The sequence below is a fragment of the Ursus americanus genome, chromosome 24, assembly GCF_024610735.1.
Source record: "Ursus americanus isolate L20-20 chromosome 24, mUrsAme1.1.p, whole genome shotgun sequence".
In the NCBI taxonomy this organism is placed as follows: domain Eukaryota; kingdom Metazoa; phylum Chordata; class Mammalia; order Carnivora; family Ursidae; genus Ursus; species Ursus americanus.
Window position 1 is genome coordinate 28,909,491 of NC_142150.1, and position 12,296 is coordinate 28,921,786.

At 55.9% G+C, this 12,296-nt stretch overlaps 1 protein-coding gene across 1 annotated transcript in view; it reads left to right on the forward strand.

The window, feature by feature from the left end:
- Positions 1–12,296, forward strand: part of CD82 (CD82 molecule) — a 50,413-nt gene that overhangs the window by 17,351 nt on the left and 20,766 nt on the right. Inside the window, exon 2 of the mRNA XM_045808770.2 lies at positions 9,269–9,351. Within this exon, the coding sequence (XP_045664726.2) occupies positions 9,289–9,351 (63 nt within the window). The 5' untranslated portion in view covers positions 9,269–9,288. The remainder of the gene's footprint in view (positions 1–9,268; positions 9,352–12,296) is intronic.

The window sequence follows — 12,296 nt, forward strand, 5'->3', positions numbered from 1 at the left end:
CAACAACAAAAGGTAAGAGCAGGGAGTGGAAACTAAGATCGGGAAGAGGTCATAAAGCCAGCCCCTGGAGCTAGCTGGGGCTTCAGGAAACATATCACCTGTCACACGTGAAAACAAACACAGCCACCTGGGACCAGCCTCTTTTTATGGATGGCCAGGCAAAGTCCAGAGCACTGAGAGCTGAGTGGCTAAGGCCCAGCTCGCAGGTGCGGAGCGCACAGATAGGCGGGCTTCCAGAGCAGAACATCTAGGTGGGGCTTTCTCATTCCACCTGCCCGAGCAGGCCGCTGAGCCCACACAGCAGGCCGGCTGAAGCCCACACGGTGAGATCAGTTGTCAACTCACTGAACTGGCTGGACCTCCAGCCTCAGGTAGGACCCTGAGCACAGCCAGAGGCTCAGAGACAGAAGCTCTACCCCTGCGCAGGGCAGAGGGCCCTGTTCCTTAGGCCATGCAGCCCTGCCCTGCTTAATCCTTACCCTCTGGCCCAGCCCTGCCCTGCCCTGCTTAACCCCCACCCTCTTGCCAGGGAGTGGCAGGGCAGTCACCACCCTCTGGCATGGAGTCCTCCAGGCCAGACATACATTTGGAGGACTGAATCAAGCCCCTCCCCCGCCCCCCCCCCCACCGTTGGTCAGGAAATCAACAACTTCTGGATAGTAATTGTCATTATTGTAATTGGTAGCCTTCATTTGACACTTCCTGGGTGTCAGGCACTTTGCAGAGGCAAGCTCATGTAAGCCTTGCTGTAATCCAATAGTAAGTCCATTTTACAGGTGGGGAAGCTGAGGCCCAGTGATGAAGTGATTGCTTAAGGCCACACAGCTGGTCAGATGTGGCAGATTTGGCATCTTCAGGCAGGGAGAGTGGGAGGAGTGGCCAGGGTGCCCAGCGTGGAGTGAGCCCTACTATGCACTAGACTGAGCGTGGTTCCTCTTCATCCCTGTGCGGGGTGGCTGGGTTTAGTATCCCCATCTGCTGCGAAAGAGGCAGATCCTCAGTGTTTCCCAAGGGTATGTGGCCACTACGTGGCAGCTCCGGGGGTGGGAAGCAAAGGTTGCTGCGTGACTCTCCTATACCTGTCTGTGCAGAAGGCAAGCCCGGGAGCCAGGGCCAGGGCAGCAGGTGCACTGGGGATGGCCACGTCCTCCACTGTGTGCTCAGCCCTGATCTTGCTGTGTGACTTGCAGGCTCTTGTTTCGCCATCCCCCTCTGAGAAATGCAGTGATCTCGAAGGTCTTCTGCAGAGTGAATATTTGCTCTTGGAGTAAATAACCCCAGAGGGCGTGAGCTTCCAGGAAGTTGAGAATGAGCAGAGGTGCAGGGAGCTTCTTGTGAGATTCTCCCTGGTCTGGGCCCTGGTGCCCCCAGGGACCCCAGGCCTGCCTGCATCCCCCTCAAGGCAGAGGGACCAGGCCATGCTGGCGACCGGGCCTATGGCAGTGGGTCTCAGCATGTTAGAATCTTCTGGAACACTTAAAAAAGATCCTAATGCCTGGTCTGTACCCCAGACCAATTAATCAGGATCTCTGGAGGGGGGCCCAGGCATGAGCAAGCTGTATGACTCCCAGGGTAATTCAGACCACTACTCTAAGGCAGTTGGGGGATGGGAGAGGTAGGAACCTCTTAGCTTTCCAGGGTTAGTGACCCCCTGAAACCCAGCAGAGCATGTGCCTGCCCCTCTGCATTTAGGGAGAGGGTCCACAGCTCCCACCAGCTTTTCTGACCCAGAGGACATCAAAATCCATTCTTGGGAGGAAGCAACCACCCCTTCCCTTAAACCAACAATGTCATTTTTAAGGACCGGAAACCTCCAGTTGCAGGATCAGAGTTGGTTTGTCCCATCTCCCCTAAGAAATCTTTCCTGACCTCTCCAGACGCCGGCTTCGGCCCTTTCCTTCTTTCTGCAAATACATAATCGTGTGCTTAGCATGTGCTCGGCACTGCTCTAGGCTCTGGGATCCAGGGCGAATGAGACAGACACAGCCCTCCCCTGAAAGAATCATGTTCTAACGGGGCTCTGGATGCACTCGTGAACCAATGGGCTAACTGCAGGGAGCGGACCATGTGACTGGCCCCCTGTCAAGGGTCCTGTTCTTTACCGTTGGTGGGGGACCCTCCAACCACCCCTCTGAGATTCTGATGACTTGGTCAGGGCAGGGACAGGGGGCTGGGTATTGGCAGGCTTCAATTCTACTGTGCAGCCGCGAATCCTGCTGTGTAGATCAGGTGTTCCCAGAAGGCCTCTCGGAGGAGGGAACTTGGCCTGTGGGAAGGGGAGGAACCAGCAGAGGGCTTGGAGGGGACGGGCAGAGGCGCTGAGCTGGGCAAGGGCCTGGGGATACCGGAACAACAGAAAAAGTAGCCTTAGGAATGAGTGTGTGTATGGCGGCGGGGAGTGCTGAGGACAGAGGAGGGGCAGGGCAATCCAGGCAGCCCCGCCCCCCCGCCCCCGCCCCTGCCCCAGCTCCATAAAAGCCTAGATTTTATAGGAACCATGTTGGTTACATCACGGTTACAGGGTTGTAGGCAGGGGAGTGACAAGATCTGGCTTACAGTTTTCAAACCCCTTCCTGCGGTGTGGATAAGGGACTGGGGAGGACGGGAGTGGAACTCGTGACCAGCAGGGAGCTGCGCTGGGCTGGGCAGGAGGTGAGATTTGGTCCGGGCGAGGTGCTGGACTGGAGGAGACACTTTTGGGTTGTGGGATGAGAGGGAGGAAGGAGAAGGAGCATGGGCTCCTAGGTGTTTGGTCTGGGCCAGCCTGCGGGGGCAAGAGCCATTCCCCACCCCCACCCCCCCACCCCCACCCCCACCCCCACCAGGAACCCTGTAGCACTTAGAATCCTTAGCGCTGGGCCGCGAGGTACCCCTGAGAGCCTCTGGTCTGGCGTTTCCTAAGAGGTGCTCCGTGTGATGTTGAGGGCTATTAAGTGAAAAATGGCTTCAGCTCAGCCGGGCATCTTGAGGGGAGTGAACAGCCCGCCGTGGGGGTGGCTCTTGGCGAGAAGTGGCACTTCCCAGACTGGGCGACAGCGAAACCTTCTGTTCTCAACAGCGCGTCTTCTAGGACTCATATTCTGAGCAGTCACACTGCTCTGGTCTCAGCCCGTCACTGGACAGGTGAGGCGGCAGTTCCAGGGAGGGCGGTCACCGTGCCAAGTCTGGTCCCTTGTGTTCTGCCAGAGTAGGGACTGAGCCGGGACCTCCCTACTCTGGGCCTGCAGATGCTGCGCCATCACATGACTCCCTTCCCCAGGCTGTCCGGGGACGTGCGGGTTCTAGGATCAGGCTGGAGGGCTCCTACCCCATCCTCAGGGGAGGGACAAACCAAGCCGCCTACCCTACAGGCGCAAATTCACAGGTGCCCGACACAGACAAGGGCTTCTCTTGAGGACACCAGCTCTTCCCCAGTCCCATGTCCTGTACTCACGGGCTTCGGGGAAGGCGAAGGGGTCTTGGCAGTGGGTCCTGGCGCTCAGAGCTGGCTCAGGGAGCTCACCCCACAAAACCCCCACACAACCCCTTGGGTGAGGACAGAAGAGGTCTGAAAATAGAGTCTCAGCTGACTCAGGCATAGTGGGTATCAGACCCCTTTCAGGTGGCTGAGCATATGAAAGTCCTGGTGTTTTATGTGGAAGTCCCTCCTCCCTTCATCCCTCCATCCCTCCATCCCTCCATCCCTCCATCCCTCCGTCCCTCCATCTCTCCATTCTATCCACCCATCCCTCCGTCTGGCCATCCCTCCATTTCTTCAGTCCCCATCCATTCATTCCTCATCCCTCCATCCATCGATCCATCATCCCTCCATCCAGCCATCGCTCCATCCAGCTGTCCATTCATCCAGCCAAACATCCCTCTCTCTCTTCAGTCCCCATCCACTCATTCCTCCATTCCTCCATCCATTGATCCATCATCCCTCCATCCCTCCATCCAGCCATCCAACTGTCCGTCCATCCAGCCATCCATCCCTCCATCCAGCCATTCCTCCATTCCTCTCTTTGTTCCCCGTCCACTCATTTCTCAATCCCTCCATCCGTCCATCTTCATCTCCCTATTCTCCTGTCCGCCCATCCTTCCATCCCGCCATTCCTCCGTCTCTTCATTCCCCATCCATTGATCCCTCCATCCATCTATCCATCATCCCTCTATCCAGCTATCCATCCGTCCATCCGTCTGTCCGTCATCCCTCCATCCAGCCATCCAGTTATCCCTCCATCCCCCCATCCCCCCATCCATTGCTCCATCCAGCCATCCATCCCATCTTTCATTAGGCAACATTTGCTGGGAGGCTTCTTTGTTCTCATAAATAATACATAGTCTTTCCTCTCAAAGTATCATGGTTCACAGCGGGAGATGGAACAATTAAGTAGAGAATTACTATACAGCATCAGGGATTAGAATGGTAACCTCCAGTTATTGAAAGCCTACCACATGCCAGGCATTTTATCCACATTATCTAATTTAATCTCTGGACAAATCTTCCAAATAGGTTTTATTTTCCTCCTTTCACAAATGAGTAAGGTGAAGCTCAGAGAGGTTAAGTTGTTTGTCCAAGATCACACAGCTAGGAGGTGAATTACATTCATACGCAGGCAGTCTAATGCCTGAACCTGTTCTGGGAGCTGGTCCAGCATGCAAAGCGATTGGAAAGAAGCAGGGAGAGCATGTGGCTAACCAGCATGCATGTTGGCAGGGCCAGGGGTGACAATGGTGGTAGAGATCAGGCTGGCTGGAGTAGGAGGCTTCCTGGAGGTGATCTCTGAAGTTAGTCTCGAGGGATGAGTAGGAGTTAGTAAAATATCAGCACATAATTTCATTGTACGAATTGATTTGGCGTAAAATTATATATTTGGTCAATTTAAATTGTAGCTTCTTAGAAATGGTCGATTTACCTGCTATAAAGTAAAACACAAAATCAGTGCCTCCTCCCTGTTGCTCAGACAGCTGCCAGTGGCTGCTCTGGAATTTTCCAATCACATGTGCACGTGTGTCATTCCCTTGTGCTGTCGGCGGTCCGTATAGCTTGCAGGAAAGCAGGGGCCAACCCTCCAGTGTTTACAGAAAGTGTATACCCGGAAGCATAACATTGGGAGACATTCCCTTTGTTTAATTTTGTCTGCAGATGAAACCCTCACCCCTGACTTGTTCCACAAGTGCTGAGAAAGGCCTGCCCCAGCTCTGGCCCACTGCGCCCTGAGCGTGCCAGCCACCCACCTCACTCTCTGTTGATAGCAACAGGTGCCGTTAGGACCCTCACTCTCCAGGTGAGGGGATCGAGGACCTGCAAGGCCCTTCCCTGTGGCCATGTGCTGGCAGAGCCAGTATTTGAACCCTTATCCAGGGGTCCTTTGCCTTCTGTCTCCTGACTGCAATTTCTTACATTCATTTCTTGCCCCCAGCTCACTTGCCCCCCAAGATCTCAAGCTAAAAGTGGTCCTGACCCTTGCTGCCTCTTACGGACACTTGGGGTATGTCATTGGATCCCCCGCACTGGCGGCTGGCAAACTTGTTCCAGAAAGGGCCAGGGAGTAAATGTTCTAGGCTTTGTGGGCCCAACGGCCTCTGTCGTAACATCCCCTCTGCCGTCTCGATGCCAGAGCAGCTGGGGGACAAGACATAAGCCAGGGGGCGTGGCTGTGTGCCAGTGCAACTTTATTCAGGGCCATTAAAATGTGAATTTCATGTGCTACAAAATCTTCTTTTTATTTTTTTCTAATTATTTAAAAATGCGAAATCTATTTTTAGCTCACAAGTTGTACAAAAAATAGGGGGTGGGTTGGTTTTGATTTTCAGACCCATTTGGCCACCCCCTGCCTACACCAGACCTTATTCCCATCTCATGGAAGAGAAGACTGAGGCTTAGATCCCCCCAGGCCCTCCGAATGCAACTTTGGCCGGCGGGGGGGGTCCCTGAAGTTGATGCCACACCCCGTCATGGCACGACCTAGGCATGTTCTCAGCCTGAGTTGACCCCCCTTCTTGGAACTGCCCGTCTTCTGCTCCGTGTTGCTTTGTGGGGGAAACGTCTGTACTTGGAGGAAAGAGAGACTTTGCCTCCTTGGATGTTGGCCAGCGTGCCCTGGAGCCGCCACCCCAGGCTCTGGCTCTGAGCACCTTCTCCTCCCCCAGCTGATTCCCAGGTAGCCCCAGGGCCTGCCCGGATTGGCCAAACTGCCTGCCAGTCATGGGACTGCCTGGCTCCTATTCTAGCATCTGAGCCTACCAAGCTGCCTCCTGGAGAGGAGGCGGGGGGGGGGGGGCGGTGAGGGACTAGGCAGCCTGGGTTCTGTCCTTGCTGATCCATGTACTGGTGATTTGGGACAAGCTCCTTCACCCCTCTGTGCCTTAGTTTGCTCATTGGACGCTGGAGGGCTTCGCGCAATGCCTGGTACAATTGTGTGGGTGCCCGAGACCAGCGAGGTTGCTCAGGGTCTGGAGCATGAGGGAACACCAGCTTAGCAGCCCGCGCCTCCTTCTTGCCCACTTGGGAATCCCAGCCATCCGCACAGATCCCTTTATACAGCCGAGGCCCCTCTCTGGAAGGATGCCCTTGACAGTGGAGCGACCTCGGGCTGTGGAGCCCACCCCTGCTTGCGAGCTGTGCGGCTTGGATGAGTTACTTCACCTCTCTGGGCCTCGGCCCCAGGGATGGGAATACCTCCCTCACCTCCTGGGCACAGGAGGATTAAAGGGGCTGGCAGACGCTGGTGGCCGCCTGGAGTCACTGCCATTCTCTGGCAGCTACTCCTTACTCAGTGGGCCCAGAATTTACTCTCCCGTCCACAAACTGCCCGTTTCTGAGCACCCCCAAACCTGTGAGGCTGCTCTTGCTGCCCAGCCTGAGCAGAGGATGTGGGAGCGGAACATGTAGAAACTCCCTTCCCGTATTCTCTAGAAGCAGGCAACAGTTGCCAAAGACCGTTTGCGTACTTTTCCAATTGCACAAGAGCCCCGCGCACGCTGCTCAGGCCCGTGGCCACCGCTAGAGCGTAGTCAGTAAGGTTCTTCCAGTAAAGGGGTGACCTTGCTGCAGACTGCTTGGGGTTCAGCCAGGGTCAACCCCTTGGGGCCTCCCGTGTCACTTACTGGGAGGAGACCCAGCTAGGCAAGCAGGGCCAGGTGGGAATGAAAAACATGCCCCCTCCGTGAGAGAATCTTTCCTCCGCTGCTGTTCTGTTCTGTGCAAGTTGACGCAGAGCCTGCGGTCTGTCGAGCTCTGTGTTGGAGAGGAGAACAGCGATGCTCCATTGTGCAGACCATCCCCTGCAGGGCTCCTTCAGGCCAGCCTGGGTCTGGGATCTCAGATCTCTAGACCTCCTGACACAGGGGAGCCCTGGTTTGCCCTACCCTGGGTCTGGGGTAGGCCCCAGGTGGAGTTACCAGACTTCTCTGGTTCCCGAGTCCCTGTTCTCCTTGCATTTCTCAGACCCAAGCCTTGGACCCTGGTAGACTGGAAGAGCCATTCAGTCTAACCTCCCCCTGTAGCCCTTGAATCCCCGAAAGTATTTACTGACACTTCGCTTCCATGCCACTTGCGATGGGGTGTTCATTACCACTCAGACACCCTTTTCCTTCTTCGGACAGCTTTGTTTCATGTTGTGCCCCAATCTGACTCACAGCAAGGCAGCTAGAGAAAATTCTTTCGAATTGAGATATCAGAACACCGAACAGGACCCCCTGGGAGGTAGCGGGCCCTCCCCCTAAGCCCTCCCCCTCTCCCTGGAGGAAAAGAAAGTCAAAGCTGAGCTCTTCCTGGCAAGGATGATAGAAGATGATTATTTCCAGAAAAGGCAGAGGGGACCTCCTTATGGACAGGGGATATTCACAAGGCTTAGGACTGCCTTTTACCCTTGCAGGAGGAAGAAGGGGTGAAGCCTACTCCTCAGCTCTCCTTCCCTCTGCTCTGTGGCCTGCCTCCCGCCCCCCCACCCCCACCTAGAGGGCCTGTGGGAACAGGACTGGGCCCAGTGCCTGCTTCCCTGCCCCCAAGCCCAGCTCTGCCCGAGCAGCTGTCCCATGCAGCTGTCCTGGCCCCAGCTGCCCAGCACTGGCTCCTGTCACCCCACAGGGCCCGAGAGCGGGCTGCTATCATTCCAGGATTGTATGGCTTCAGGGAGGGGGTGAGGGCAGCCTAACTTCCCTCTTCCCCTCCCTGAGTCCTGTCCTGGCCTGGGGTCCCATCAGTGTAGAGAGACGTACCAGTGCGCTCCAGCATGGTTTGCGCTGTTTCAAAAGCACGAGGGTATCACTTGGGATGGCAGTGAAACACTGGCAACAGCCGTGTGTCTAATCATAGAGTATTGATTACATGCTTAGTAATATGTCTGTATCTGGGACTTTAACCCTAGGATCCTTGGGGGGCTCCTGAATGGGTTTAATGGGGCCTCTGAACCCCCAGAAATTATATGTAAAATGCTGCCTATACATGAATTTTCTGGGGGAATCTGACCCTCCAAAATGTGTGATCAACAGTACGGGACCCGATGCAGCACGCAAAGTTACTTTGTGGAGTATTTCACCAGCGTACACAGAGAGTACATTGTCATTGAAAAAAAGCAGGTTACAAATCACTCTATATAGTAAGAGCCCAGTTTTGTTTAAAACCATCTGTGAAACACACATGCTTGCAAGTTTAGCTACTAAAACGATGACAGTTTTTATCTCTGGTGTGAGAGAAACATTTTTTTAATTCGTGTTATTCTGTCGAATGTTCTATTCGTTGGATGTTCGACAATGCATTCTTGTTCCCTCTGTGAGGAGATGGTGGGGCGAGCCCTCGATCCCTTTTCTGAGAGGCTGGAACTCTCCTTCTCCCCCAGCAGCCCCCTGGCCCCAGAGCCGGCTGCAGATCTGTGCCACAGGCCACCGTCTCACTGCCTGGTCACCAGCAGTCACCTGCTAACCTCTCTGCCTCCTGACTTTGACCAGCATCCATCTGGCTATTTCCAAACCCCGAGAGGGTCTTATGTCATTTCCCTCCAGGCCCCGCCGGGTCGAAGGGCCAGTCCAGATGCCCAACTGTCAAACATCAAGCAACCAAGATGGCCTGTAGGCCTACACTTCCCAGCTGTGTGGCTTTGGGCCAGTCATCTAACCTCTCTGGGCCTCGGGGTGCCATAAAATGGGACCTCATGTTAGTACCTCCCTCTGGGATTGCTGTGAGGACATGCTGGGATGATTTGGGGCTGGCGGGTCACTGAGGCCTGTCAGCTTTGTTCCCCTTTCCTCCTGGCCTTGACGTACCTGCCTTCTCTCTTTCTGCCAGGGAGCTCCAGGACCGGCAGGATGGGGTCAGCCTGTATCAAAGTCACCAAATACTTTCTCTTCCTCTTCAACTTGCTCTTCTTTGTAAGTATGACCAGCACTAGCCGACAGCCTCCCACGGAGACTCTTCCTTGGGGCAGCCCAGGCTGAGACCCTCCAGAGACTCCAGGCCAGGGATGGGGGGCAGGGGGTCTGTTGAGGACGGACCATTGCGCATGGAACCGGTTGGGCCCAGCCTGGAGATTGCCTGCATTCCAGCACTGGATGCCTCTTGCAGCGGTCCCCTCTCCTGGAGCACCGAGGTCCAGGCCAGTCAGGGTTGGAGGTGGGCATGGGTGGGGAAGAGCCCCCCGGTGTCCCTTAACTTATCAGCAGGGAGTTCTCTGAAATCTTTCTCGCCCTGGGCTGGTCCCCCGCCCTCCTGCACCCCCTCTGAAGATCTTGCTGTTACTGCCCCCCACCCTCACATCCACTGTGGGAGATGTACCGACAGCCCCCAGAGGGTGTTCTAGGGAGGCAGGCTTAGGGCCAGAGTGGGGTCACAGTCCCCCTTCCCCAGACCCACCCTGGCAGGCCCTGCCTCAGGTCCCTGAGCCATAGGGCTGCCCAGATGGAAGCCTGGTGCACATCTGGAGCTGGTTTTCCTGGGGCCTCAATTTTCCTCTCAGGCCTGGCACTGACTTACTCCTCTTGCTTAGAGTTGCCAAGATGGTGTGTGTGTGTCTGTGGTTGTGTATGTGAGTGAGAGTATGTGTGTGTGTGTATGAGTGGGTGTGTGATAGGGCAGAGGGGAGAGTGTGATGTGTGTGAGTGTACTTGTGTGTGAATGTATGTGTGTGTGTGATAGGGCAGGGGAGCGTGTGATGTGTGTGAGTGTGCACATGTGTGAATGTGTGTGTGCATGAGTGCATGTGATGGGGTGGGGGGGAGAGTGATGTGTGTGTGATGCGTGTGTGGGTGTGCACGAGTGTGTGTGTGATGGGGCGGGGGAAGCATGTGATGTGTGTGTGAGTGTGCACGAGTGTGTGTGTGTGTGTGTGATGGGGCAGGGAGAGAGGCCTTCCTGGGCGCAGGGTGGTGCTGGGGGCTGTGTCTCCTTTGTGTTGCTGGTTCACCTTCTACTGTTAAAAAATCAGGCTGAAAAATAGGATGTTCATAATGATCCAATTTTATTTTTAAAAAGTGCGCACATACATGAATATTTTTGAGAGGAGAAGAAAATGCCTCTGAATGTTCATTTTGGGATTCCTGAGAATTTGGATTTTATTCTTTATGCTTTTCTGCATTGTCCAAATTTTCTACAATGGACACGGATTACTGGGGAAAAGGCGTTTTATGTTACAGATTACATAGGATTGCAGACAGCTTGGGAAATAATCATTCTAAATTCTCCTAACTGCACCCCGACACATAGATACAAGCGTGTTCCCGGCACATGGAAACCCGCATGCGCGCAGGCACACACGCATGCGTGTGGACCGCTGGGTGCCGCCTGCCCCTGCCATTGTCCACCTTGGCTCTAGCCCCAGCCTCCTCCTTGAGAATGGTGTTGAGGCCTTGCTGTGGCTCTTGTCCTCCATGGACGGCAGTCCGGGCTGGAAGCTACCTGGGGCAGGGCCCAGGCACCTGGGCTTCCCCAGCTAGATAGTCAGGTCCCTCCTGGCTGGGCCAGGTCTCTAGAAAACAGTTGTCCCTGCAGCTGGAGCCAAGCCTCCCCTGGCAAGTGCTTGGCTCCTGGGCCTCACCCTGGCTGCAAGGGCCAGCTGGCCGGGAGTGGGGAACAGGAGGGTCACAGTGCTGTGCTTCTATCCCCGGGGACCCTAGCGATTGGAGAAGAGGGGTCTGGGAGACAGCCTAGGAGGTAAGGGAGCGGCTTGGAGTCCAGGGGCCCAGACAGCCTGCTCACCCCCTGCAGCGGGAGGGAGGGGGTGGAGATGTCCCGGAGAAAGGAAACAGGGTTGATGGTTTTGGCCAAGGGGTCCCTTATCCTGCTCCTCGCCTGCCCTGTGGAGCCAGAGACTGGAAAAGCTTGTCTCTGGCCAGAGCTTTGGGGGCTGGCGGGAGTCCGCTATTAACTCCCTGTGTGCTGGGGCCCGGGATGGCCCATCAGGATGTGGGGAAGGGTGGGCAGGGACAGGGGGAGCTTTTTATCGCAGGGGGGTGAGGGGAAAGGAGAGACTTTCAGGGACAGTGTACGTTGGTTTGTCCACTCACTCACTCATCACTCCTTCACCAAGTGAGTATTTGACACCTCTGTGTATTCAGACCCTGGTTGTGGGTGCCAGGCGGACACTCGCCAACAGAAGAGCTGCGGTTTCTGGCTGGGCCAGGTTCTGGGGGGGGAGGGGTGGGCTCCAGTCAAGTGCTTATTCAAATGGATGATAAAAGGCAGCTGACCTTGTCGGGATGGTCAGCGAAGCCCCCTGGAGTTAGATTGGAGGGGCGGTGGGGGGAGAGAGAGGAGTTCTGGCAGAAGCAGCAAAAGTCCCGTGGCGGTGGGGGGAGCAGACTGTGGGGCTCTGGGGTGCCGGCCTTCCAGGAAGGATCCTGCTCTCTGTTTTCTGCACATCGGGAAGCGGTTACATGATCAGACTTGTGGTTTGGAAAGTTCGCTCTGGCGGCCGCGTGTGCTCGCATATGCACACATGTACACGTGTACGTCCTTGCCTGCACCCCCCCCTGGCCCCAAACTCCCCAGAAAATGGCCTCGTCAGCTTTTCTGAGGTTCACAGAAACCCAGGAGCTGCTGATGCTGTGCTGTTCCGGGAGAAGGACGCTGGTGTGAGGGTCCCGGCTCCTGGCTGAGCCCTGTCGGGAGATTCTGGTGGAGCTGGCGGTGGGGGGGGGGGTTCGTGCGGGGGTGCCCCATGGGTCCAGGCTTGGCTCACCAAGAAAGAGGGGGCCACGGTGCCTCGCCCGTTCTGGCTGGCTGCCCGGCTGGGCCTCTTCCTGGCTGGCCCACAGCCTCGGGGCTGGTCAGCCACTCCAGATGGCAGTCTTTGGACGTGAGACCCACAGAGGCACTCCTG